This window comes from Aulonocara stuartgranti (assembly GCF_965226115.1).
Source record: "Aulonocara stuartgranti genome assembly, chromosome: 6".
Lineage (NCBI taxonomy): Eukaryota > Metazoa > Chordata > Actinopteri > Cichliformes > Cichlidae > Aulonocara > Aulonocara stuartgranti.
The window spans coordinates 39575545-39603144 of record NC_138944.1 but is presented as its reverse complement, the minus strand read 5'-3'; the positions used below and the strand labels follow the sequence as shown (position 1 = coordinate 39603144).

At 41.5% G+C, this 27600-nt stretch overlaps 1 protein-coding gene across 2 annotated transcripts; it reads left to right on the top strand.

Moving 5' to 3' along the window:
- The first annotated feature begins 8260 nt into the window (after positions 1–8260).
- Positions 8261–21118, top strand: LOC309709344 (uncharacterized protein). 2 transcript variants are annotated; one of them, XM_082537919.1, is made up of 7 exons: positions 8261–8400; positions 10240–10272; positions 16128–16345; positions 16679–16766; positions 16845–17274; positions 20451–20610; positions 20803–21118. In XM_082537919.1, coding segments are annotated over exons 2-7 (1038 nt in total). In that variant the 5' UTR covers positions 8261–8400; positions 10240–10270; the 3' UTR covers positions 20943–21118. The 2 variants fall into 2 exon arrangements, with proteins under 2 accessions (XP_082394045.1, XP_082394044.1); XM_082537918.1 differs by lacking the exon at positions 8261–8400 and adding an exon at positions 9226–9293.
- Positions 21119–27600: the final 6482 nt, after the last annotated feature.

The window sequence follows — 27600 nt, the reverse complement described above, 5'->3', positions numbered from 1 at the left end:
AGGGGCACAGACAAGACTCCGCACGCACACACACATTAAAAAAAAAAATAATAATAATTTTTTTCCTCGTTTCCGCCAAAGGCCAGTAGATGGCCGTAGTTTCAAGCACTCCTGTTTTCTTTTACGTCCTCAAATCAGATGTAAATTCAGGAGTCCGTCAAGCACCGTCTCACATTTGTTTCTGAACAGCCAAAATGAGTGGAAGAGGAAAGGGAGGTTTTTCTTTTGAGTGTTGATACTACGAAGAAAAGAACCAAAATGAGTGGACGCGGCAAGACTGGAGTAATTGGTTATTAGTTATGTAATCATGCCCCCGTATGCCCCATTATCGTTTGCTTCAAACTTCAGCAATTTATGGGTGAGACTCAAGTACATCGGAGACGGGGACCCCCCGACCCGTGATTATGTTGCTGAAGAGCTGATATTGCAAACATCATGGCTGAATGTGCAGGACATATACTCCTTCATTGCTCTCCCCAGTAAACGGGATTTTGAGCTGTGTTTCACCGAAGAGGCACCCTTACGTCGCTTCTTAGATATCTCCCTTTCCAACGCATCACATCCGAAATGGAAAGACTGGCAAGTGGAGTCTTCTAAGTTTATTGTAAAAACACACATAATTTCGAAACTTCTTTTCCTTGCCGCAATTTTTCCTCCTCCGAGAACAACTGTAATGAAAATAAGTAAGATGTGCATTAAATTTATCTGGGGATCCAATCGAGAAGTGACTAAGAGGAAATTTATGTACAAGAGTAGGAAGCACGGGGGTTTGGGAGCCCCAGACTTAGAGATTGTTTTGCGAATTCCTTTTATAAAAATTACTCAAAGCGCAATTTCTCGGGGTGCCCCGTGGGTTTGAGGGAAGGAGCAATTGTGGCAAAAGAAAAGGGGCAGGGCCAGAGCGGGTGTTCCATACCACAGACTTATGTTCGGTGACTTATCAAGTCAATGGGAACAATATAGTTTAAATATTCTCCAAGATAATACGAAAAATATCTATAAAAAAATTAATGAAACCAAAAATGAAGGTGTAATTCAATACAAGTATGCAAATGAAGATGAAAATCTTTCAATAGTTAAAAATATACAAGACAAATTATTATCTGAAAGCATGAGAGACGTGGTATGGCTCATCTCGCTCGGGCGCCTCCCTGTGAGAGCGGTGGTACAATGGAGTTGTTTTGTTACCACCATGAAATGTCCTATGACAGACTGTGATGAAGATGAGACCCTAGAACATCTTCTATTGGATTGTTATAGGACAACTGAGATCAGACAGAAGATGACAGAGATTGATATTAACATCAACGTCATAGCCAAAGCAATTAAATATGGTTTGTTTAAAGAAAAAAATGGGTGAAGACAAAAGGAGACTCTTTTGGTTAGTAATGTGTGTTATAAACACACATATTTGGAAAACCCGTGCCAAAGGAGTGTTGGAACAAAGGATGATAAGTAGTGATGTGGTGAGTAAACATATCATTACAGATCTGCAGAGAAGACGAACAATGGACCTGAAACTTGGGAAAGTTTTCCCCTGGAACGAATTGAAACTGTAAGTTTTAAAAGCGTTTTGTGGACTCAGATGCTAGATTTTCCATCTTGTTCTCCTTTTTCATTATTGAGTGGTGTGTGATTACGGTTTTGTATATGTAATTGTATGTGTAAAAAAAAAAAGAAAAAAAAAAGAGGACCTTTGTTGCCGTTGTTGTTGTTTTCAGTGCAGTAAGCTTAACCACCAAAGCCGTACAGAGTGCGGCCCTGTCTCTTGAGAGCGTACACCACATCCATGGCGGTGACGGTCTTTCTCTTGGCGTGCTCGGTGTAGGTGACGGCGTCGCGGATGACGTTCTCCAGAAACACCTTCAACACGCCGCGGGTCTCCTCGTAGATCAGACCAGAAATACGCTTCACACCACCACGGCGAGCCAGGCGGCGGATAGCTGGCTTAGTGATGCCCTGGATGTTATCACCTTACGGTGACGCTTTGCGCCTCCTTTGCCGAGTCCTTTACCTCCCTTTCTTTTTTTGGGCCAGGGTCACAGGGAGTGCAGAGTCCCACTTACTTTTCCTCTTCTGGGTATCTGTGGATGTAGTTGTGGTGTTGCTGGTGGTGGAGGCTGCTGTGCTGGAGGGGTTGGTGCCCTTCTTAGTCCCCGTGACAAACTCAATCTTGGTTCGTTCCTTCATGGCTTTCTCCAGTTTGTCCATCTCCACCTTCTGAGCTTTGGCGAGAGCTTCATAGTAAGAGTCTTCCGACCAGGCATGAGGATCGAACATATCTTTTGGGTAGTTGGTTCCCAGTTCATCTATGGCGCAGAACTGAATGAGCTTCTCGTAAATACTTGGGTTTCTAAATTTCTTCTTTTGCTGGATATGGGCATTTGTGTCAAAATCTCCATGGAGCTTCCTCTTATACAGCTTATGACCCAGCCAACATGTATATATGGGCCCCACCTGGTTTTTGCTCGGGCTGGATGGGTACCATATGGGCATGGGCTCAAACTGGGCTTTTTGTATGGGGCCTACTTGGGTTCTTCACATTAAACCCATATGGGCAATGCCAAGTGGGCACTTTTAGTAGGTCCTAGCTGGGTCAAACATGGGAAACACTTAACTTGGTCCAAAATGGGAAACACATGTAGGACCCACTTGGGTTTTCCACCTGGGATAGACATGGGCAAACACAGTAATTTAAGGATAGGCTGTTGTTGTGTGCCCCAGGTGGGGCAAAGTGAGGTAATCAATATATATTTTTAGCACTGATGACATAGGTGGGGCCCACCTGGTCAAACTATATGGGTCACACATGGGCAAATGCAAGTCAGACCCTGAAAACATGTCTATGTGGGCCCCAAATGGGTTATGTTAAATTAATATGGGCATATATTTTACATGGGCTCAAGATTGTTTAGTATATATGGGACCCACTTGGGTTTCTCACATGAAAGCCATATAGGTGGGTATCCAATGTAGGTCCTAGTTGGGTCAGTGATGGTAAATGTGTACATGGGTTTAAAATGGTAGCACATGCTGTGGATTTTGAATGTGAGGATTCTTCTTCTGTGAAGAGCCTGAGAAAGTGTTATTTGAATAAAGGAGGATTTATTCCAAACAAGCCCATCACAGATTGCACACAATCCAGGGAGTTGTGAAAGTCAAATTTTAAAAAGAATCTCAAAAGGAAGTAAGAACATAACTCTCTTTTATAACCTGCAGACGGCACCCATGAGTACCATTCTCTAACAAATCACCCTAACTTTAAAATATTTGGCACAACCTCAGTCTATCACTTCTGATATCCTTAGGCACAGTCAAATATTCTTTACTTTTCATTTTTGACCCTCTCAGTTTTTAGCCTCAGTATTTGAACTTTCAGTGCTCTGCATGGTCAGGCTCAGATAAGATAAAATAAGAACTTAATTGATTCCTCTTGGGGATATTCACTTGTCACAGCAGCAATAAAATGTGATGAAAACGGACATAAGAATAGAAAAAAAACATTATAGCATGCAATATCAAGAAAAGCAAAAAAATACACATTAAAACCTAAGATATAAGTGAATTATACAGAGAAAAATACAGATTTGCCATTTTGTGCAAATTCAGGATTTCCAGTTGTTCAATTAGGACTGTTCACATTAGCAAACATGCAGTTGACGATTTCCAGTAAATCAGACACACTATACTGCATTAGAGAAAAGACCATTAGCTATATTACATATGTGGAAGCATAACTCACTTGAAAAACTAAAAAGACTGTAGAAGTTGAAAGTTTTGGTTGATCAGATCCAATATGTAAAAGCTCCTCAGTATAAAGCTTACTCTTCAACTTGAGTCCACAAATTATATAACCAGAAATAATTTATATTTTCTTTGAACTAATGCAAAGGGAATGCAGCCTTTCCAGCAGTCACGCCTCAACTGTATGGTGTATTGACACTTGAAACTTTTCAAAAGAACTTTTCAAAAACCTTTCTATTGTTTATTTAGAAGAGCTTTTCACACCACCTCCTCCCACCACTACTCTTCATATTCATGAAGCAGATGTGAGGAAGCAGTTTAAGAGTCTGAATGCTCGAAAAGCTCCTGGCCCAGACGGTGTGTCTCCTGCCACCCTCAGACACTGTGCAAACGAGCTGGCCTCAGTGTTTTCTGGCATTTTCAACTACTCACTGCAGGTATGTCATGTGCCTGCCTGCTTCAAGTCCTCTACCATAATCCCTATCCCCAAGAAACCTAGGATCACTGGAGTAAATGACTACAGACCCGTGGCTCTGACATCTGTGGTCATGAAGTCATTTGAGCACCTGGTTCTCTCCTACCTCAAGACCCTCACGGCCTCCCTCCTGGACCCCCTGCAGTTTGCATACAGAGCCAACAGGTCTGTAGATGACGCCATCAACATGGCTCTACACTTCATCCTGCAGCATCTGGACTCCCCAGGAATCTACGCCAGGATCCTGTTTGTGGACTTCAGCTCTGCCTTCAACACCATCCTTCCAGACCATCTCCGAGGCAAGCTTTCCCAGATGAATGTGCCTGATCCCATCTGCCGGTGGATCACTGACTTCCTGACGGACAGGAAGCAGCAGGTGAGGCTGGGAAAGAATGTCTCGGACTCCCGGACCATCAGCACCGGCTCCCCTCAGGGCTGTGTTCTTTCTCCTCTGCTCTTCTCCCTGTACACCAACTGCTGCACCTCCACCCACCAGTCTGTCAAGCTAATCAAGTTCGCAGATGACACCACCGTTATTGGACTCATCTCGGACGGGGATGAGTTTGCCTACAGGAAGGAGGTTGAACGTCTGGTGTCTTGGTGCAGCGACAACAACCTGGTGCTGAATGCCCAGAAGACAGTGGAGATTATTGTGGACTTCAGGAAACACACAGCTCCACTCCCCCCCATCATCCTGACTGACACCCCCATCACCTCTGTGGACTCATTCCGCTTCCTGGGTACCACCATCACCCAGGACCTGAAGTGGGAGCCCACCATCACCTCCGTCATTAAGAAAGCCCAGCAGAGGATGTACTTCCTGAGGCAGCTGAAGAAATTCAACCTGCCAACACGGACGATGATGCAATTCTACACTGCAATCATCGAGTCCATCCTCACCTCCTCCATCACCGTGTGGTACGCTGGAGCCACTATCAGGGACAAACAGAGACTGCAGCGTGTTGTGCGCTCTGCTGAGAAGGTGATTGGCTGCAGACTCCCATCTCTGCAGGACCTGTACACCTCCAGGACACTGGGGCATGCAGCTCGGATCTCAGCTGACCCTTCTCACCCTGGACACAGTCTGTTTGACCTGCTCCCCTCAGGTAGGAGGCTCCGGTCCATTCGCACCAGAACCTCTCGCCATAAGAACAGTTTCTTCCCCTCTTGGACACATGAACAATAACCGTATGACTGTTCCCACCACTAACACATGACCCTACTGCATCACTGCATCATTCCATGTTTGGCATTGATCACCACCTGCACTCATGTATATATCTATCTACTTAGCACGTTTAATTCTTATTCTTATTTTTATTTTTATATCTATTTAAGCATTTATGACAGTATGTTTGCACTGAAGCACCGCAGCAATTTCCTAATGTTGTAAACCTGCTCAACATTTGGCAATAAAACCCTTTCTGATTCTGATTCTGATTCTTTTAAGTGAGGTGTTGATATTGTTATCATTATGATATATTCTGTCAATTATGCTTTTATTATTATGTTGTTTTATTTTTATGTTATTTGACAATAATTACATATGATTTTTTAAAACATATTAACCATTCCTATACTTAAAAAACTAAGCAAAACTAAAATTTATCTTTTTAACTTGTGCATGGTTTGCCTTTTAAAATGTTTGTATCAGGCATAAAATGACTTTTTATTTTTATTTTTTTTATTTTATTTTATTTTTTGGCCTGTCCCGTTTGGCTCTTTTGCCCTCAGAATTGTTGTCTAAAGGCAAAGAAAGATGCCCAACGGATTTACTTTACCAAATGGACCATCCCAGCCTTGCCATAATAGTCCATTTGATTCACCTTTTATTGTTTATTTTATTTTCACTTACTGAATACGGGACAGACTTGACTGGGGGAAAGAAGGGGAGAAAGAAAGAGGGAAAGAGAAACAGCTGAGAAGAGGGACGGGGGAGAAGGGCAAAAAACAAAAACCAACAGAACGGGCAGAGAAAAAAATGCATATATCAATCACCTGGATCACCTGCTGAGAAAGAAAAAAGAAAACAAGCAGAAGAGAACAAGAGTAATAGAATAAACAACATCACAATGATATATGGGAATATGACAGTAAATACTAAATGTTAAACATTATTGTGCAGCACATAAGATCAACAGAACAGTGTGCTTTGAGGTAGGAGCCAAAAAGGGTGTAGTTTGTGGGTGTGATCACCCGTGTGTACACCTGTGAGCATGGACGCGCTTGTTTTTTGTTTTTTAAAAGGTTCCTTCATGTAATGATCTGCTAGAGGGTGTGGGGGGGCCACAGCCCCGTCCTCCAGGGCATGAAGCAGGTATGGAGGAGATCAAAACTCCAGACATCCAGAGGCCCCCAGAACACAAGAGACCAAGGAAGACCAACAGAGGGGCAGCTGCGCCACTGTCCCAGAAAGAGCTGAGGAGAGTCCCAGATGAGGGCTCACTCAGCAGCCGCGGAGCAGAAGCCAGGGGGAGTTGCAGTGACGCGCCCGTGAGCTCCGCCGGCAGCCAGCCGTGCCTGAGTGACCGAGCCCCAGGCCGAGAGGCCGGGGGCACCCCACCTCCGAAGTGGCCCGAGTGAGCCCCAGGCTCCAGGCCCCGATAAGCGGCCGCCAAGGAGTGAGCCGGTGTGTACCTGGACGCCCATCCCCGGACACAAAGAACCACCAACGCACCGATGTCTGAGGGGGTCCGCCACTGGCAGGGGAAGTGGTGGTAGGGGGAGATAGGCCTCCAAACCTTGGAGGGCCTGAGATGTCCCCAGAGAGGTGGCGCCTGACACCCAACCTGACATATAGACACAGACATACAGGCACACACAGATACAAACATCCATTCCCACCCTCATGCTCTCATATGCACTTACTCCACACTCAACCAACGTGGAGACAGACATAAAGAGACGTTGTACACACGATCACACTCCCCAAGCGTACTCTACAAACCGGGTCTAGGTGCCCCCGCCCCTGGAGGGGGGAACTGCACCCAGACCCAGGTGGTGTTTCCCTTTTCCCTGCGGTGGGGGGAGGCAGACCGCCCCGACTCCGCAGCAGCAGGAAGGCTCCACACTCCAGACCGCAGTCGGACGGCCAACTCCTCCTCCTAGTCCTAGCCCCCCTGCTCCAGCAGGTCGCAGAGAACGGGGGTGAGAGAAGACTCCAAACCTCCCTCCACCCGCTCATTGTAATGTTGATGCATGTGTGTTCTAAGGTGCATTTAAAACCCAGGAGGGCTTGGAGCTACCTGCCAGAGAGCAGCAGGTAAGCGCATGGTCCCTCCTGCTAGCCCTCAATGTCTACGTGTATTTAAAATTGAGAGGTGGGCAACGACGCCAGGGGTGAGGTGTACACCCTGATGGTACTTTGGACTCCGTGTATCGTGCCCACCCCCAAGATCCTATATGTATGTGTAATGAGAGTGTGAGTAATGTGAATGTCTAAGTTGTGGGATAAAATTGAGGCAGAGGCAGCCAGAAGGGGACAGGGGGGGGGGGGGGGGGGGTAGCCTCCTCTGCACCCTGGTGACATACCCCTACTCCAAGGCCCTGCATGTGTGGGTGGTTGTGGTGGAGCGGGAAGAGGGAGGCAGCTGGAGATGGGGAGGGAAGGAAGGGAGGGGCAAGTGACCCCTCCCTGGGGCCAGCTCCCCCGCTGACCCCAGTAGGCACCCCCATACTCCGCGACCCGCCAGGGAAAGGGGGCCCAGGCCCATCCAGACCGGGCCCAGTGCAGCAGCGCCGCCCGGCCCCACAGAGCCCGGGACAGTCCACCCAACCCCACCACAGAGAAAACTGCACCCACCCCACCATCCACTCATCTTCCAGACTACACAAGACAATAAACACCCAGGCTGAGATCTTCCTCCACCTCTCCTGTATCTCCCCCTCCTGCAGAGGGAGCTCCTGAGGAGAGGAAAGCTCCTGCAAGATGTGACAATCTCCCCCACCAGTTGAAGAGCCCCCCATAAAATGACTTTTTAAATAAAGTTCTTTTTTAAAGTGAGCAGTTCCTATTGCAACCAGTCTTCGCGGTCTTTTTTGTTGAAATGAGGGAGGAGCAGATTGCGCCGCCTATGGACTAGTGTGGTCTGTCCTCAGTTGTGAGCAGATTTTTGACTTGCTGGTTCCTGGAGTACGTGGAGGACATCGATTATTTAAAGGAATTTAAAACTAACACCAAGGTAAATACTGAAGGTTTGATAAGTTATCATCAATGGTTATTTTAGTTGCTTTCTATACTTGTCCTAAACGGTATAAGGGAGAGAGGCATATAACATCCTTAGCTAGCAGGTGAAACTGGGTTAATTTACTGTCATTGTCTTTGGCGAATATAATTAAAAGTTACTCACAAAACTCCTACTGCCTATATTCTACTCAGTAAAGTACATTTTATCTTATCTTATTCTGTTTCCATCGCACCAATATCTCTATACAGTTTGTGAATTTAGGTAATATAATGTACACTGCGTTTTTTCTCCCTCTGTGCATCTGCAACCAGCTATTTTTAATTAATTCAAAAAGTAATGATTTTTTTATTTTTTTAGTACTGTGCTTTAGTGGATTCCCACTCAGGTAATGCGGCCATTATGCACTACTCAGTAAACAAAATGGCAGTTAGTGTACGTGACATACATGTGCAATGTGGCAAGCTCACTTTATAGGGGTGTAAAATATGAGATGATTAAATTACTGCAGTACATGCCTGCAGCTTAAATGGTAATGTTATCAGATATGCATTTATGGTGTGCAAAAAGAAGGGGGGGGGACAAACACAGCTTTTTCAGCCTAAACACTGCCTGGATCACTCTCTTAGGCTACGTCCACACGTACATGGGTAATTTTGAAAACGGACATTTTCTGTTTTCGTTTAAAAAAAAAAAAAAAAATCCCGTCCACTAGTAAAAGCCAAAACGCTGCTAGGAACATGCCAAAGCAGCAGGTGGCGATATATTCCTAATGTGTAGAAATGTTGGCCAATCAGAAGTCATGAAGCCTCGGTGGGAAAGAGTAAACAAAGATGGTGCATAGAAGCAGAACTGAGTCCTATGTGTGGAGGGACAGTAACTGTGTATATGTAAGCATTGAAACACTGCATAGAGTAAAATTAACAGTAATGGTATTTTTTCTAAGTCATTGTAGAAATTCATTTCACTGAAGCAATAACCTGGCACATGGTGTGATGTCAAAAAAGGCACAGACCTTTGATGCTGCGTTTCCTCTGTTTCCCTCATCCACACCTAAACGCAAAAACGGTTTTCGAAAATCTCCACCCTGGCATGAATTTCAAAAAAGTCTCCGCTTTCAGTAACCGTAAATGCCGTTTACGTGTGGACGAAAGGTGAAAACGCACAGAAAAATCAGTTATTGGTTACTGAAAAATGTCCAAGGCAGTTATTAATTTAATAAGTAAGTGCAGCTGTTCAGATCAGATGGTGATGTAGGAAAATGCAGAACATGTTACTATAGCTGAATGCTGTGTAAAACACTAGTATTAAATCTAACTCCCATTGATGGCTTAATTAACTATTTAATAAAAGTCTTTCACTAAATATCCCCCTATGCATAATTAAGTAGTCTATGTAGCAGTCTACTGCAGGATGTCCAAAGTGCAGCCTGCAGGTCATATGTGCCCCCCTAAGTGATTTTGTGTCATTCAACTGTAAATGAAACATGTTAAAATTTTATAGTGCTTGTACAGCACACAGTTGCTGAAGATAGACAATTAATAATATTTTTATGTTCAGATTTGTTCTGGGATATGTCACCATTTATATATATATCTTCCCGTGACTTTAAAGTCTGTCAGCTAGTTAGGTACATTTTTGCACTGCCAGTGTTTGCTGTTGGAGTTGATCAGTTTACCATATAAACACTTGCAGTGCATTTCAAACTTATAATTACACTGTTCATTTTGTGCATTAGTAAGTAAATCTCCTATATTGAATTATCCTGGAAAAAATGGAAACGTTTGCAACTTTTTCTTTCTCATGTACTTTCTTTTATTTCCTTATGACATTTAGATTCTTTGGGATCTCAAACACCATCTTTGACATGTAAGTCATTTTCATATTATTTGTATTACTTATTAGCCATATTCAATAGCTTGAACGGATTATTTTGAAAAGTGATGGTTAATGGGACATCTGTGAAAGGAGTGCATTACTATTTTTTTTTCTTCTGGTAATCGGTATAAATGTTTATTTAGCTGCAGGAGTCAATGACCAATTTCATAATTAGACATCTATTGAAATTTCAATGTTTTGTGCTAACATAATGCCAACAGTGCTCTCTTCACATGTCCCACAACTCTGACAGTTTTGCTCCTCCCCTCACAATTGGAGTTCTCTCTGAGCTGCTGCTGTCAGGTGCATCAAAACATTTTACATTCCCTTGTTATTCTAATCTCTGAGTTTAGGACTCCAAACATTCACACCTGCTGTCAGTAACCAGAGCTCACAGGACTGTAAGTAGTGCAGCTCATTAAGGTGAATTGAATTGAAATCTATACTTTATAGGAAGGTTTTTACTGATAAAAGTGGTAATAAACATGGTAACCAATAAAAATGCAGTGCCGTTTTAAAAAAAAAAAAAGAAATTACTCCTGTAATTTCTAACAGTTTTTTAGCAGCAGGTGTGAGCATCCATAGTTGTTAAGCTTTGGTAAAGATTTAAAAATAACATAACATTAAACATTAAATAAGTTTGATGGTGTTGACAGCAGCAGCTCAGTGTTAATCAGCGGATGGTGAGGGGAGCAGGAAAGCGTTTTTCGTCATAGTTGTTGGAGTTGTTTAAGATGCTGGTATTCATAGGAACAAAAATTAACTGAGTTGTTTTCCATTCTATAGAAATTGTGTATCTACTTTTTAATAAGTCTTGATAATTAAGAACATCAGCATAATGTATTACAGATTTTATTTTTAAGCAACAACATTTTAGCATGCAATCAGAGCATGCCTTACAGTACAGTTTTGTAAGCTGTGCACACAAACAGACTGTTAATTTACAAAATTGATCATTCAACAAATGTAAATCACTGCAGATTTTTTGTTTTAGGTGCACTGTATGGGCTCAAAATGTGGTCATAAATATTTTGTACTTGTAAATCAGGATTTGTGTGTGTGTAAAAAAAAGATTTGTGTGTGTAAAAAAGATTTGTATGTGTAAAAAGAATTTGTGTGTGGCCAAAAAAACCCTGCACGTTACAAGTACGAATTTTGACCCTATTTTTCTTCCTTTCATCTGATTGGTCAATGTCATGTCAATCACAAATGTAACAATCCAATCAGAGAACAAATGGGTTTGGCTGTCGGAGGGGAGCTTTTTCGAACTGCAGGTCCTTGAAGGGTGATACAGTTTGAAGCTGGAGGATCTCTATATAAATATCCGATAGCAGCTAGGTCACCTAACTTTCAGCAGCTGTTGAAAGGATAAAGTTGTGGTATATCACTGGTTAGAAATACCATTATTACTTTAGGATTAGTTTAACACAAAGTCAGGGCTGACCCGGGACCATTGCTGTGAGTCACAGTGCGCAGCATAAAAGTGCTTTCATATCAGACGCAGGATGTGCTGCTAATGCTAACTGCTAACTAAAAGCAAAGGATCCAGAATTTGTAGCGCTGGCTGCTGGGCTCTGTGGGTTTTTGCAGCAGCTCTACCTGTACTAGATGCACCTGCTCCTAGTCGTTTCTATCTCTGACTTTATGTCCTCTACAAGAGTTTCTGGTTTTTTTTGCTAGTTCTTCAAATGTTCAATAAAAACATGTATGCTAATTCATAATGGAGAAAGCTTTGTAATGAAGACTGTCATTTCCAAAACACTGCCCCCCCCGCAGCGCTGTTGAAAAGGCTGTGGAAGTCCCTGTATTAAGCACGTAGACCTGTGACACAAAAATCACCAAAGTCGGACGACCACAGACTGTTTTCCTTCGTGGTGATGAAGGAAAACGCTGGGTTGGCATGTAAAAGGGCATTTATTCCCTTCAAAGACCTGCAGTTCAAAAAAGCGCCCCTCCGACAGCCAAACCCATCTGTTCTCTGATTGGATTGTTACATTTGTGACATGACATTGACCAATCAGATGAAAGGAAGAAAAATAGGGTCAAAATTCATACTTGTAACTTGCAGGGTTTTTTTGGCTAAGTCAGCACACAAATCTTTTTTACGCACACACAAATTCTTTTTACACACACACACACACACACACACACACACACACACACACACACACACACACACACACACAAATCTTTTTTACACATACAAATCCTGATTTACAAGTACAAAATATTTATGACCACATTTTGAGCCCATAGCACTGTAACAGCTAGAAGGAACTCCTCAAAATTAAAGGCAGAATAGGGAAATACATGGAAATAACCATTTTCCTTCAAGCACATCAGCAAAGTTAAATTGGTATACTTGATAACTGTTGTTATAAGTATCACATGAATATGAATCCCCACAATTATAGATTTTAATTGGGAAGCAACATGCAGATGTACAGAAGGACTATAAACAGCAATTTCTATCACATACAACTCTTTGAGAAAATACCAGCAACAGTGATAATTTATCACTTGCTGATTTATACATTTTACAGTGTAGATTGATGGAAAATCTCCACTCTGGCTGAAGTGTTTTTTACAAACAATGTTTCCAAATACAGTGGCTTGCAAAAGTATTCGGCCCCCTTGAACTTTTCCACATTTTGTCACATTACAGCCAGAAACATGAATCAATTTTATTGGAATCCCACGTGAAAGACCAATAGTGGGGATGGTGTGTTCAGAGTGTGTGCAGTGTTAGTTTTCCGCCACACAAAGCGTTTTGCATTTTGGCCAAAAAGTTCCATTTTTGGTCTCATCTGTCCAGAGTATCTTCTTCCACATGTTTGCTGTGTCCCCCACATGGCTTGTGGCAAACTGCAAACAGGAGTTCTTATGGTTTTCTGTTAACAATGGCTTTCTTCTTGCCACTCTTCCATAAAGGCCAACTTTGTGCAGTGCACGACTAATAGTTGTCCTATGGACAGATTCCCCCACCTGAGCTGTAGATCTCTGCAGCTCGTCTAGAGTCACCATGGGCCTCTTGGCTGCATTTCTCTCTTTCTCTGCAGCGCCCTCCTTGTTCGGCCTGAGTTTAGGTGGATGGCCTTGTCTTGGTAGGTTTACGGTTGTGCCATACTCCTTCCATTTCTGAATGATCACTTGAACAGTGCTCCGTGGGATGTTCAAGGCTTGGGAAATTTTTTTGTAGCCCAAACCTGCTCTAAATTTCTCAATAACTTCATCCCTGACCTGTCTGGTGTGTTCTTTGGACTTCATGGTGTTGTTGCTCCCAATATTCTCTTAGACAACCTCTGAGGCCGTCACAGAGCAGCTGTATTTGTACTGACATTAGATTACACACAGGTGCACTCTATTTAGTCATTAGCACTCATCAGGCAGTGTCTATGGGCAACTGACTGCACTCAGACCAAAGGGGGCTGAATAATTACGCACACCCCACTTTGCAGTTATGTATTTGTAAAAAAATGTTTGGAATCATGTATGACTTTCATTCCACTTTCACGTGTACACCACTTTGTGTTGGTCTTTCACATGGAATTCCAATAAAAATGATTCCTGCTTGTGTCTGCAATGTGACAAAATGTGGAAAAGTTCAAGGGGGGTGAATACTTTTGCAAGCTACTGTATTCCTCTTCAGAATATCTTCTGCAATTTTTTGGATTGCTGTATGTGTGAAAATGGCTCACACTTCTATTCTGCACACAATCTTCTGTGTATTTTAGTGAAATGGTTTACCTTCTTGCCAAATCACGGACGAGGAGAAGGAGAATTAAAGTTATAGTTCAGCAGCATTTACAGAGCCTTGCTTTAGATGCTGTGGAACTTGCAGAGAAGGCTGTGGACCAGGCTTTGCAATACACTGAAGATGTGGCGAACAAACATTCGATTGTGGATGAAGCAGTGGAAAATATTGAAGATATAGAAAATAAAGATGAGACTATCAACAAGGCAGAGGACAATGTAGAGGAATATTCGAGTAACAGCTTGGATGAAGATTTACCTCTGGATTTTAATAGTAATGACTTTTACATGGATAGTGAAGCGGATGAAGAACAAAACTGTGACTTTCCTGATGTGGAGTCAAACTCTGATGCTAAGAGGAAACTTGCTGAATGGGCAGCAAACCGAAATGTGTCTCATTCTGTGTTGTCAGAGCTCTTAACCATACTTTTGGAGCTTGGTCTAGATTTGCCAAAGGATCCCAGAACTTTGCTCAGTACATTAAAAGACTGTGAAGTGAAACAGATTGGCAGGGGAAGTTACTACCATTTTGGTCTTGAAAGTGCAGTATTGTCAGAACTGAAAATGATAAATCAACATGAACTGAAAACTGATACATTAACCATTCGTGTGAATGTTGATGGTTTGCCTCTCTTTAAGAGCTCTAATATGCAACTGTGGCCTATTTTAGGTAAGATAGTTGAACTGCCACAAGCAAATGTTTTCATGATGGGTATATATGCTGGTCCCTGCAAACCTGAGTCGGTGAACGACTACATGCATGATTTTATAGAAGATGCAAAAAAGGTCACAAATACTGGTATTGTTTTCAATGGAAAACACTTCAATGTACCCCTTCCAGATGCTTTTATCTGTGACACCCCAGCTAGAGCTTATTTAAAATGCATCAAAGGTCATGGTGGCTACAGTTCTTGTGAGCGCTGTACACAGTATGGTGTTTATGTTGATGGGAAAGTTATTTTTCCAGATATGGATTCAAGTCTCAGATCAGATTCTCAGTTTGAAGAAATGTTAGATGAAGATCACCACAACTCCAAATCACCTCTTCAAGAGCTAGGCATTGGCATGGTTTCAGCCTTTCCCTTAGACTATATGCATTTAATTTGCTTGGGTATTGTACGTAAATTACTTGCCCTGTGGATTAAGGGACCATTGCAGTGTTGGGTTCCTACTTCTACTCTGTCTGCCATTTCAGATCACTTAAAACAGTGTAGGCAAAGTCTGCCACGCACGTTTTCCAGAAAGCCACGGTCCCTAATGGAGTACAGACAATGGAAAGCTACAGAATTAAGACAATTTTTGTTGTATACTGGACCAGTTGTGCTTTTCCAGAAACTGTGCAATCCACAGTACAAGAACTTCCTGGTTTTGTCATCTGCTATGAGGATACTTTTGTCTCCTTTGTGTAAAGAGTACTGTTATTATGCAAAAAATTTATTGAGATGCTTTGTTGCCAACTTTGCTAAGATTTATGGGACTAAATTCTTAGTTAACAATACACACAGTCTTTTGCACCTAGCAGATGATGCTACAAAGTATGGCCCTCTGGATTTGGTTTCATGTTTTCCATTTGAGAATTATTTGGGACAGTTAAAAAAGATGGTGAGAAGACCACAGGATCCTGTACAGCAAATTGTCAGACGAGTTTGTGAAAAGCAATTGTATCCTCACAGGTCTTGCAAAATGCCAGAGGGTGTACTCACACAGCCACATACATCTGGACCTATGATGACTGAATTTTTTGTCCATCATTCTTTTCAGTACAAGATGTACAGACATGGAAATCAAATAATCTCCACCTCCAATGGAACAAATTGTTTTGATCTTGAAGGCAAAGTTGCAGTTGTGCGGAACATTGTGCTGTTCATCGGAGAAATACATGTTTTGTTTGAACTGTTTGAGACTGTAACAGCGTTTTTTAACTACCCTATTGATTCAACATCTCTGGGTGTACATTTGTTGTCAAAACTGTCAGGTCATCTTGCTAGTGCTCCTGTAACTAAATTTACAAAACCAATTATTTTGTTACCTTTTCGTAATGCATTTGTAGCTTTGCCTCAGCTACACAGCATGTAACTCAATGGCGTTTACAGGATGTCTTCATTCAGTGTGGTCGAGTTTGTGGATGAAGTTGACTCTGATGGCTGCAAGAAGGTAGACATCATTCCATCAGAGTGGTTCCATGACGCAGAGAGAAAATTATGCTGGTGGCCTCCTGCCTCATTGGTGAATGTGACAAAGGCTGTAAAGGAAGGAACACCACCAACCAGCAACTGGATACTCTGCAATGTCCGTGTCATGGGAAATGCAGGTAAGTTTGACTTTATTTGTACACTACATCTGTATTTCCTTTTCTTTAAAAGTTTATACATGAACTTTTTTTTTTTACTTGGAGGCTTTTGAAAATGTAAGGCCCTGTATTACTGTATTATTGTATGTTTCTGTTCTGTGTCCTGTGTACTGTTTGTTTGTATATGTGTCTTCCTGGCTGCTGTTACAACCAAATTTCCCCTTGTGGGACAATTAAAGGATTATTCTATTCTATTCTACTGGAAACCATTTTTTCATTGTCATTGTTTTTGCAGATTTATTTCTTCTTTACATTGTATCTTACATGTTGTATTCTGTACAATTTATGTTATAGCAACTTATGCAAATGCCAGGGCAAAGTTGCATCAAGCAGAGTATTCATCAGACTTGACGGACAATGAGAATGGCTTAAGAAAAAGAAAGTAAGTGGTAATAGCATACAAACAAGATGAAGTTTATTTCCTGCAGTGTCATAAATGTTCTGTGCTTAACCTTTCTAGGCCAAGTGTTAAACCGATCAATCAACTGAGCAGCCACACTGAATCAAGTGAGCCTTCTGATTCAGATGAGGAACTTCCACCCACGCCTCCAGAACAACTCCTTAAGCGACCCTCTGGAAAAAACAATAGTGTAGTCGCCAGCCCCGCTGCCCGGAGTGCCGCCAGCCCCACTGCCCGGAGTGCCGCCAGCCCCACTGCCCGGAGTGTCGCCAGCCCTACTTGTGAAGCCATGTTCTCGAAAGTACTTGCCATTTTAGAGGAAGTGAAGGAGACTCAACTGGTTCATAGCAAGATGTTAAATGCCTTGCTGAATCAGAAAAACGGTTCAGTTACGGAGGTCCCTGAAGGGGTTGTTTTACCTCTTAAAACCCAAGACGATGTTGAGGCTCTTAATGGAAAACTGGAGGACTCCAGTCGCATGTCTGCTGTAGTAAGTTTTTTTTCCCTCCCCATTCTGCTTGCCACTGTTCTTTATACAGTAGTCAGAAAACATTCTTTGATATATTTTCTGAAAGACATTCTCCTTCATGATTTTTTTTGGTATACAGCATAATTGGTTTCATTTAACACAGCAAGTCTTACTGGTCCTGAGGCAGCAAAGCAGGCCAGAGACCATCACATCTGCTACCATGTCTTTCTGTTGCTATGATATATATATATTTTTTCTGAGATGTTACTTTTATACCACATGTTTACCTTCCAGAAAGTTACATTTTTTTATTCTAATGAAGCATTTGATTCTGATTTTGATAACGGGTAGATTTCTTATATTTGTTCTGCTATGATAGTTTATGCAAATTCTGGCCAGTTCCTATTTATTTTAACCTTTTCGCCCCCAACCCGTCGCCGATGACAGGTTTTTCCAACCTGTCTCTTCCAACCAGAGCTCTACCAGGGGCCCAACACAGCTGGACTTATTTAGAAGAAAAGAGATGCCCAAAAACAAACCACAGGGCCAAAGGTCACAAAATTGTTTTTGTTCTGTTTTACAATTAATAATTCAAATTGCCTATTCTAAATCTTTTATTCATGTACATTATGAGTCCCTTTTTCAGTTAAAAAAACAGTAAAATTTCAAGTTTGTTTTTTGCCCTTTTCTGTTATTAATCCCCGATGACACTCTTATAGTATACAGTAGAGAAAAAAACCTAGCAGATGTGGAAAGTAGAAGTAATCCTGAAAAAAGGGATAAAAGCACACACACTCACAGCTGATTTTATGACACTTTTACAGCTAAAACAACAAAATATTCACAGGTGTCCTGCTTAACATTATGGATAAATGATAAAGGGGTAAGGAATAGGGGTGGGTTTTGATTAGAGATGGCACAATACCACTTTTTTATGTCCGATACCGATACCGATATCATAAATTTGGATATCTGCCGATACCGATATGAATCCGATATAGTGTTTTTTAATCAACAAAACTTGTTTTTTTTAATATCTTGCTGCATTTTGTATAAGTTCATACTCAAGTTTAAAACAACAACTACACTAAAGCTATTCTGTTATACCTGTATGCAAAAAAAAATGTTTCATAGTTCAGCAATACTGATCAATCTAATAAACTTAAACCTACACCATCCTCCCTATTCTGGTATTTTAAAGAGTACTTAGCGTAGATATTAAGCAACCTAACTAATAGGGTTCCAACTCCCAGCAACAACAATAAATAAATAAAAAATGGGGAACCACCCCTCACGCTCCACCTCATGATGCTTAATCGACGTAATCAACCTTAATTTGATGCAGTGTGAAAAAAAATGCACAGAAATCAATTATTTTTCAAGAAATATTAAATAGATTCAACATCTTTCTTCAACAAAATTGCAGACTGCACAGATAGTACCTTCCCAAAGGAAAAAGTACTATAGCTTACTAGGGTATATATATTAGACTTAATAGTTACTATATACAGTAATTGACTTCTATTCATTTTACATCAAATTAAAACTTTGGGTGTCAGATAATTATTTATTAAAAGCTAGACATTTTAAATGAGAATAAGAAAGAAAAGTCTGTCTTTGTGCCCCCTTTTCCCTGTTCATGCCCTATCGGCCCCCCTGGCTAAACTTTGCTAGATCCGCCCCTGCACAGTTACCAGCGTCAGCTACGTAGAAAAAGATCCTCGAGTAGAAAGTAATATTAAATACATTCTAACAACAGCTGATCAAGCTTAAACGTGCTGCTGTTGTTCAGCCGCTGGTTTCCTCTTTCTGGTGCAAAGTGGGCCAAAAACAAACAAAAGAGACGGACTCGCGACAGAAAAGCCGATCAGCTGATCATTAAGCAGTTTCATGATTGAAGTAGCAGCAGGAGAGGCAGTCGCTCCATATATCGCTTGTTAAGCTTAACGCAGGAATGCTTTACAAACATTCAGAGATGGACTTACACACTTGCTTTACTTCTCTCGGGGATAACTTTGTCGGAGATGAAATGCCGGATTGCTAGCGAAGCTCCAAATGCTATCCAGACCACCGACAGGTCCTACATGCCACAGCCGCTCTATCACGTGATGCATACTGCTCCGACGTGCTAACGTTCTGAGGTGAGTTACGGCGTGTTGCAAGTTTTGTGAGGTGCTTTCGTGATATTTAATGGATCGGATTACATTTTTTATTTTTCTCCGATATCCGATCCAGTAATTTAGGTCAGTATCGGACCGATACCGATACGTAATATCGGATCGGTCCATCTCTAGTTTTGATTATAGATTTATCAAATAAAACCTATTTTAGTTTGGAGAAAGTAAATGAGAGCAGGCACACGCATTCTGCACAAAAATGTAAACACAAAGCGCGGACCCGCCGACAGATCAGAATCAGTGAGATGTGGCCTTTCTCAGCCGACGGCACTTTGTGTTTTTTGTGCTAGATTCTGAAGCTGCAGGTTTTATCTTTCTCCAAACAATATTGACTGAACCAGCAGCAAAAGAAGATCCAAACTACACTGAAAATTTCGCTTCACGTAAACATCGTCATGAATTCCCTCTTACTTTTGCTGTTTTGGTTTTCCACCATGGTGGTTGTCCATGACGGTACTGGAATATTTCTAACATTTTGAGTTATTTTCCAGTGTTAGAAAATCAGCACTGCTCAGTGTTAGCCATTGTTAATCTTCAAAACTGACTAGGTTACTTTTAAACATATAACACTGTCAAAAGTGTTAATTTAACACTCAACAGTGTTGTATTTAACACTCAGAGGTGTGGACCCATATAGACACTCTCCAGTGTTAATTTAACACTGGAGATTTTGCTGTGTAGTATTTTTTTATCTCCACACAATTAACATTAAGTAATATGTAAAGCGTCCATTTATCCTCCATTCCTGGTCCATTATCTTAAGCTTAGGCTGCTCCCCCTGTGACCCAATCCGGTACTAAGTAGAGAGGCCCAGACTTCGCTCTCTCCAGTCACTTGGCCCTGCTCCTCCAGCGGAATCCCAAGGCATTTCCAGGCCAGCAGAGAAACATAGTCCCTTTAGCATGTCCTGGGTGTTCCTCTGGGTCTCTTCCTGGTTGGATGTGCCCAAAACACCTCCCCAGGGAGGCATCCTACCCAGATGCCAGTATCTAATCTGTCCTTTTTGTATGTTCCCCTCAGGTTGCCATGGTAGCAGATATAGGGGGAACAAGTGTAGATGATGCTACAAGGAGAATGATGAAATTCCTCATATCACCCGAGCTTGCCGTGGAGTACAACTTGCTTGGCCGACATGGGAAGAAAAAGTTCCGAGATTTGCGCCTCTTTAATGTTGTGTACGGTAAGTTAATTTCACGTGAGACACTTTTTTAAATAAAGTGTTTGAAAGTGTAAGTGAGATTGGTTATTGTGCCATCTTATATATTTGAGGCAAGAAAGTGAAATAAACATTGTTCTTTGTAAATCATTACCAAAGGAAGTAAGCTACGGTTACCTTTACTTTGGCTTACCCATTTTTCCTCTTCATTTGCAGAGGCACTGAAGAAGAATTCTTTGACTGCAAAAGTCAACCTGCAAGAAGCAGAGAAAGCTCTCTCCAAATGGTTCACTGGAGCTAGAGACAGAGGAGGACTGAGGGCTGCTAGGGGACAAAATAGACTAACGGCTCTGTAAAAAAACATAACAGACACCCCTGCTGATTCAAGACAAGGTTCTGAGTTTCCCTTCTTATTTTTTCCCATGTTGCTACAGTTCCAACTCTAAGCAATTTGAATGTAGTTTGATATTTCTAGTTTTTTAAGTTCACACTCCTTGGAATACAGTTACTTAAACCCACAGTTGTGTGACAAAATAAATGTGAACAAAATGTGTTTTGTGTCCCCTCTTGATGTTTCTATTTGCAGTCAGCTTTAATATATTTAGTGTCTTTGCGTCAAAGAAGCCGTATTGGCCGTCTGTTAAATTGATTTTGTGGCTGTTTTTCTACATGGGACCCGCCCAGTGCCAGAAATTAGCCAATTCAAACAAGAAGTAAGATGCAACTACAGAACCCACTGATAATGCCATTCCAACTTTTTAGCTCATGTTTTCCTCATGTTGTACACACTAAGAACTTGAAAAATGGGGCCCGGGTGGGTTTCTGAGTACTTTGCCCAGTTGGGGTCCATTTAGTTCCCAGATTTTACCAATATAACACCAAGATGGGCATTTAACATGGGGCCATTATGGAACCCGCGGACAATCCCACTTAAAACCCACTTTTTAGCCTATGTGGAACCCACATGGTACCCACAAAAAACTTGAAAGATGGGGCCCGGGTGGGTTTCTGTGTATGTTGCCCAGTTGGGGCCCATTTAGTTCCTAGATTTTACCAATATAAAACCAAGATGGGCTTATAAAATGGGGCCATTATGGAACCCGCGGACAATCCCACTTAAAACCCACTTTTTAGCCTATGTGGTGCCCACATGGTACCCACAAAAAACTTGAAAGATGGGGCCTGGGTGGGTTTCTGTGTATGTTGCCCAGTTGGGGCCCATTTAGTTCCTAGATTTTACCAATATAACACCTATATGGGCATTTAACATGGGGCCATTACGGAACCCGCGGACAATCCTATATGGGGCCCATTTTTCAGCCCATTTCCAAACCATATGGGCCCCACATATAAATGTTGGCTGGGGAATCTTCTCCTGTAGATGGCTGGAGCAGCGTCCGGGGGGTTCGGGGGGGATCTTGATCTCGTCAGGTGACATGTTTCTCACCTTTTCTGAAAACGGAGCAACTAGCTCCTTGGGGTCCTTTTTTTCTGCTTCTGAGATCTCAAAGTCATCTGCGTCCCTCCCCTCGTCAGATTCGTCCACTTCCGAGTTGTTTTCTCTGCCGTCTTCATCTGCAGACTCTTTTTCTTCTGGGTCCACAGTTTGGTTCAGGTCATCCTCATCATAGCGATATACAAGGCTTCCTACACGCCCCCCTGATTCTTCTTGTTCAGGGTCAGAGTCAGGCTCCGAATCATCTCCATAGACCGCTAAAGAGGACAGCAGCATACTCTTTTTACCGCTCGCCATTTCTGTGTAGTATCGCATAAAACCTCCCTTTCTTTTTTTTTTTTTTAACTTTATTTAAAGTAAACAAGTTTACATATAAAATGCACATACACATACAATTACATATACAAAACCATGAGCACATACAAAAAGGAGAAACAAGGAGGAAAATCTAGCATTTGAGTCCACACAACGTTCACAAGACTTACAGTGTTAATTCGTTCCAGGGGAAAACTTTCCCAAGTTTCAGGTCCATTGTTCGTCTTCTCCGCAGGTCTGTAATGATATGTTTACTCAGCACATCACTACCTATCATCCTTTGTTCAAGTACTCCTTTGGTACGAGTTTTCCAAATATGTGTGTTTATTACACACATTACTAACCAAAAGAGTCTCCTTTTGTCGTCACACATTTTTTCTTTAAACAAACCATATTTAACTGCTTTAATATTAACATCCACATCATAGCCAATCTCTGTCATCTTCTGCCTGATCTCAGTTGTCCTATAACAATCCAATAGAAGATGTTCTAGGGTCTCATCTTCATCACAGCCTGTCATAGGACATTTCATGGTGGTAACAAAGCAACTCCATTGTACCACCGCTCTCACGGGGAGGCGCCCGAGCGAGATGAGCCATACCACGTCTCTCATGCTTTCAGATAATAATTTGTCTTGTATATTTTTAACTATTGAAAGGTTTTCATCTTCATTTGCATACTTATATTGAATTACACCTTCATTTTTGGTTTCATTAATTTTTTTATAGATATTTTTCGTATTGTCTTGGAGAATATTTAAACTATATTGTTCCCATTGACTTGATAAGTCACCAAACATAAGTCTGTGGTATGGAACGCCCGCTCTGGCCCTGCCTCTTTTCTTTTGCCACAATTGCTCCTTCCCTCGAACCCACGGGGCACCCCGAGAAATTGCGCTTTGAGTAATTTTTATAAAAGGAATTCGCAAAACAATCTCTAAGTCTGGGGCTCCCAAACCCCCGTGCTTCCTACTCTTGTACATAAATTTTCTCTTAGTCACTTCTCGATTGGATCCCCAGATAAATTTAATGCACATCTTACTTATTTTCATTACAGTTGTTCTCGGAGGAGGAAAAATTGCGGCAAGGAAAAGAAGTTTCGAAATTATGTGTGTTTTTACAATATTAATATGTGTTTTATAATTTGTATCTTTGTTTTCCCATTTCATAATTTCCATTTTAATTTCATTTTCTTTCTTATTCCAATTTAGTAAACTAGAGTCAGTATTATCAATCCATATACCCAAAATTTTAATCTCCCTACAAAGAGAGATCATCATTTTAGGTTGTCTGGTCGGATGTCCAAGCCACACCCCTTCAGTTTTGTCTTGGTTCAGCTTGGCACCTGATGCCTGTTCGTAGTGGTGTAATATCTCCATAACTGAAGACAGTTCGTTTTGGTTTCTAATTATCACCGTCACGTCATCTGCATACGCCAAAGCTGCGATTTTAAGGGATTTATCAAGGACGTATCCCTTGATCCGTTTATCATCATTTATCCTTTTCAATAAGGGATTAATTGCAAGGACATATAACGCAGCACTCAAGGGACATCCTTGTTTAACCCCGCACTCAGCACTAAAAGGGGATGAGAGCTTTCCATTTAACTTAACTTGCACTAGGGACTTTTTATAAATCAATTGGATAATAGAAATAAATTGGTCCGGAAAATTATAAGCTTTCATTACTTTCCATAAATAAGAGTGGGAAACAGAATCAAAAGCCCTCCTTTGATCTAATCCTAAAATGCAGAGTTCTGAATCCTTGCCATTATAAATAATCTCTCTTAACATACTTAAGTTATCCCACATCAATCGTCCCTTAATTGCGCATGTTTGTTCTTTTTCAATGATAATATCTAATACATCCTCTAGTCTGGACATAATTATTTTAGCAAAAATCTTATAATCTACATTCATTATTGTCAGTTGCCTATAATTGTTAATATCTTCTCTATCACCTTTCTTGTATAATAAACACATAACTCCCTCATAAAACGATTTACCCATTGTTTTTCTTTCTATTCCTTCATTAAAATACTGAGTTAACAATTCAGACAGTTCTTTACTCACAATTTTGTAAAATTCAGAGGGGAGTCCATCCAGACCAGGTGTTTTATCGGTACTAAGTTGGTTAATTACTGACTCCACTTCCTCTCTTTTAATTTTTCCAATCAAAGTTTCATAAATGACAGAATCTAATGGTTCAACCTCACTCAAAAAATTGTTAATACCGTCGCTGTTTGTAACTATGGATGAAAACATCTCCGAACAATAATCTCTAATTACTTGTCTTTTCCCCTCTTCTTTAAAAACTGACTTTCCATGTTTATCCTTAATTGAGACAATAAAATCATTTCGACTTTTCTTTTGATTATTAAGAATCATATAATCGCTGTTCCCGTGAAAGTCAGTACGTCGCAACATATTAAATAAAACTTCTCTATTGACTCGATCAATGTCCTCTTTAAGAGACATCATTTGATTTTCCTCCTCCTTCTCCTTCTTATTTCTTAAATATATATATCTACTCACATCTTCGTTATATTTTACATTCTTTGCATGATTTAATTCTCTCGCTTTAAATTGAAAAAATTGACACATACGTCGTTTAAGAAGCTCCCAAAGTTCCGAGAAAGAAGTAGTAAAAATCTTAAGATGTAATATTTTCCTAATTTCAGATTTAACTTCGGACACAAGCAACTCGTCTGCTAACAAGGATGTATTCAATTTCCAATAGTTCAAAAATTCATGGGGACAACACGACACTGTTGCCATAACCACCATATGATCAGAAAAGTCTGTTAAAAGAGTGTCATATTTCAGACCTTGAACATTATGTGATATGTAGAATCTATCAATCCTTGTTTTAGTTAACGAATCGAATCTAGTGTAGTGGACGGTATGTGGATGCAAGTGCCTGTATAAATCACGGAGTGCTGCTTCCTTACAAATTTTAACCAATAATTTGCTTTCCCGCAGTTCTCTAAATTCAACCTTGGATATTCTGTCAGTTGCTTCAGTAACAATGTTAAAATCTCCACATAGAATTATATTAAAACCAATCTCTAATAAATACTTCAATTTTTTCAACAATTGTATCTTTTTCGTTCGTTCGGGTGCATTATAAAGATTAATAATACGCAACCTTTGCCCGTAATAACAGCAATCAACAAGGAGGAGTCGTCCCGGTATTATGTCTCGTCTTTTGATTATATTCACCGCATCTTTTTTAAAGAAACTACCCACTCCATCAGAGCTGTCTTCCCCTATCGATATTATTGAATGGGCAGTGTTCCACATTTTATTTAATTCACATACATCTACGTGTGTCTTTAATCTCATCTCTTGAAGGCACAAAATATCATAATCAAGTCTTTTTAAGAAATCAACCATCCTTTTCCTGCTCTTATCTGATTGGAGACCTCTGACATTAAATGTTATTATTTTGATGTTACTCATAGGTTGACTAAAGGAGAGACCATCTCAGAAATATTACTCACGGAGGACTTGGTCTATTATCCTTCCGCTTATCTCTTCCAGAGCTAGAAGCAGAAACGCTCCTTTTTCTGCTTCCTCTCGTATCCTCGTTGACGAGCTCATTGAGGGCCGGGTGACTTCCACTAAAGAAGGTCTTCCGTTTTACTTTCGTTTCCCCGGGCAGCGAAGCAAGAGCCAGAGATGCCGCCTCTGAGAGAGGGAAGGATCCATGGTCCTCGCTATCTCCGTCGTCATCAGGTGTCTGCTCGCTGTCAATTTCTTCGTCGTCACTATCGCTTTCATTCTCACCATCCGATGTCTCTATGATTAGGTTACCATCTAGCTCTTCATCACTCTCGTCACTTTTTTTACTTGACTGAGACAGTGGAGATGGTAACTCATTTTGAACAGGGCTAGACTGGGTATCCTGATCATCCACTTGTGGATTGTCCAATCCAAGCGAAACTGGGAGTGACAGTGAGGCAGCCGTAGGAGGAAGGTGGGGGGGAGTAGAGGGAGGGGGCTCTCTCACCTGGTCACTCACGGGGGGATCCAAGACTTGGGAAGGATCCACCAAAGAAGGGAAATCCATGGTGGCAGAAGGTCGAGGTTGTTGGGAAGATTTAAGTATATTCACAAAAGACTTGGGGCATTTAAAGAAAGTGTGCCCTTTCGCACCACAGAGGGAGCACTCACTTTCGTTTTGGCAAATTTTAGCCTTGTGGCCCAACTCACCACATTTCCAACATTTGACAGTGGGGCATTCTCTCGCCTGGTGGTCTGGACCTTGGCAGATGAAACACCTCACCGATTGGCCCGGATAAATAATCCTGCCATTGTAGGGGCCCAACGAGATGGAATTAGGGATAGAGATTATATGTCCAGCTTCGTCTCTACGCATCCGAACTTTGTATTTTCGGACTCCATACCAGAATCCGAATTTATCCACTGGCTTGACTGGGGGTTGAAGAATCTCGCAATACCTTTTAAGATATAACTCGATATCTTGGTCTGGAATCCTTCCAGTCCAGAACTTAACAACAAGAGTCACTACCTCTACCTGGACAGAAGACTCCACTTGCCAGTCTTTCCATTTCGGATGTGATGCGTTGGAAAGAGAGCTCTCTAAGAAGCGACGTAAGGGCGCCTCTTCGGTGAAACACAGCTCAAAATCCCGTTTACTGGGGAGAGCAATGAAGGAGTATATGTCCTGCACATTCAGCCATGATGTTTGCAATATCAGCTCTTCAGCAACATAATCACGGGTCGGGGGGTCCCCGTCTCCGATGTACTTAAGTCTCACCCATAAATTGCTGAAGTTTGAAGCAAACGATAATGGGGCATACGGGGGCATGATTACATAACTAATAACCAATTACTCCGGTCTTTCCGCGCCCACTCATTTTGACAGGTTCTTTTCTTCGTAGTATCGAGACTAAGAGAAAAAAAACCCATAACTAACAGACAGAAACAAATGTGAGGGGTTGCTTGAAGGACTCCTGAATTTACATCTGATTTGTGGACGTAAAAGAAAACAGGAGTGCTTGCAACTACGCCATCAACTGGCCTTTGGCGGAAATGAGGAACAGCATGACTGTGCCTGGGGTGCAGTAGCTGTGTACTATACACGATATGAGATTGAGTACTACATGTGTCACAGAGACAATCCAACAGTTTATATCCAGTTAATATCTTTATTAAAGGCCAATAACCAGTGGTGCCTCCAACGGAGCCAGATAGGGGGGAAGGTCATGCCATGAAATAT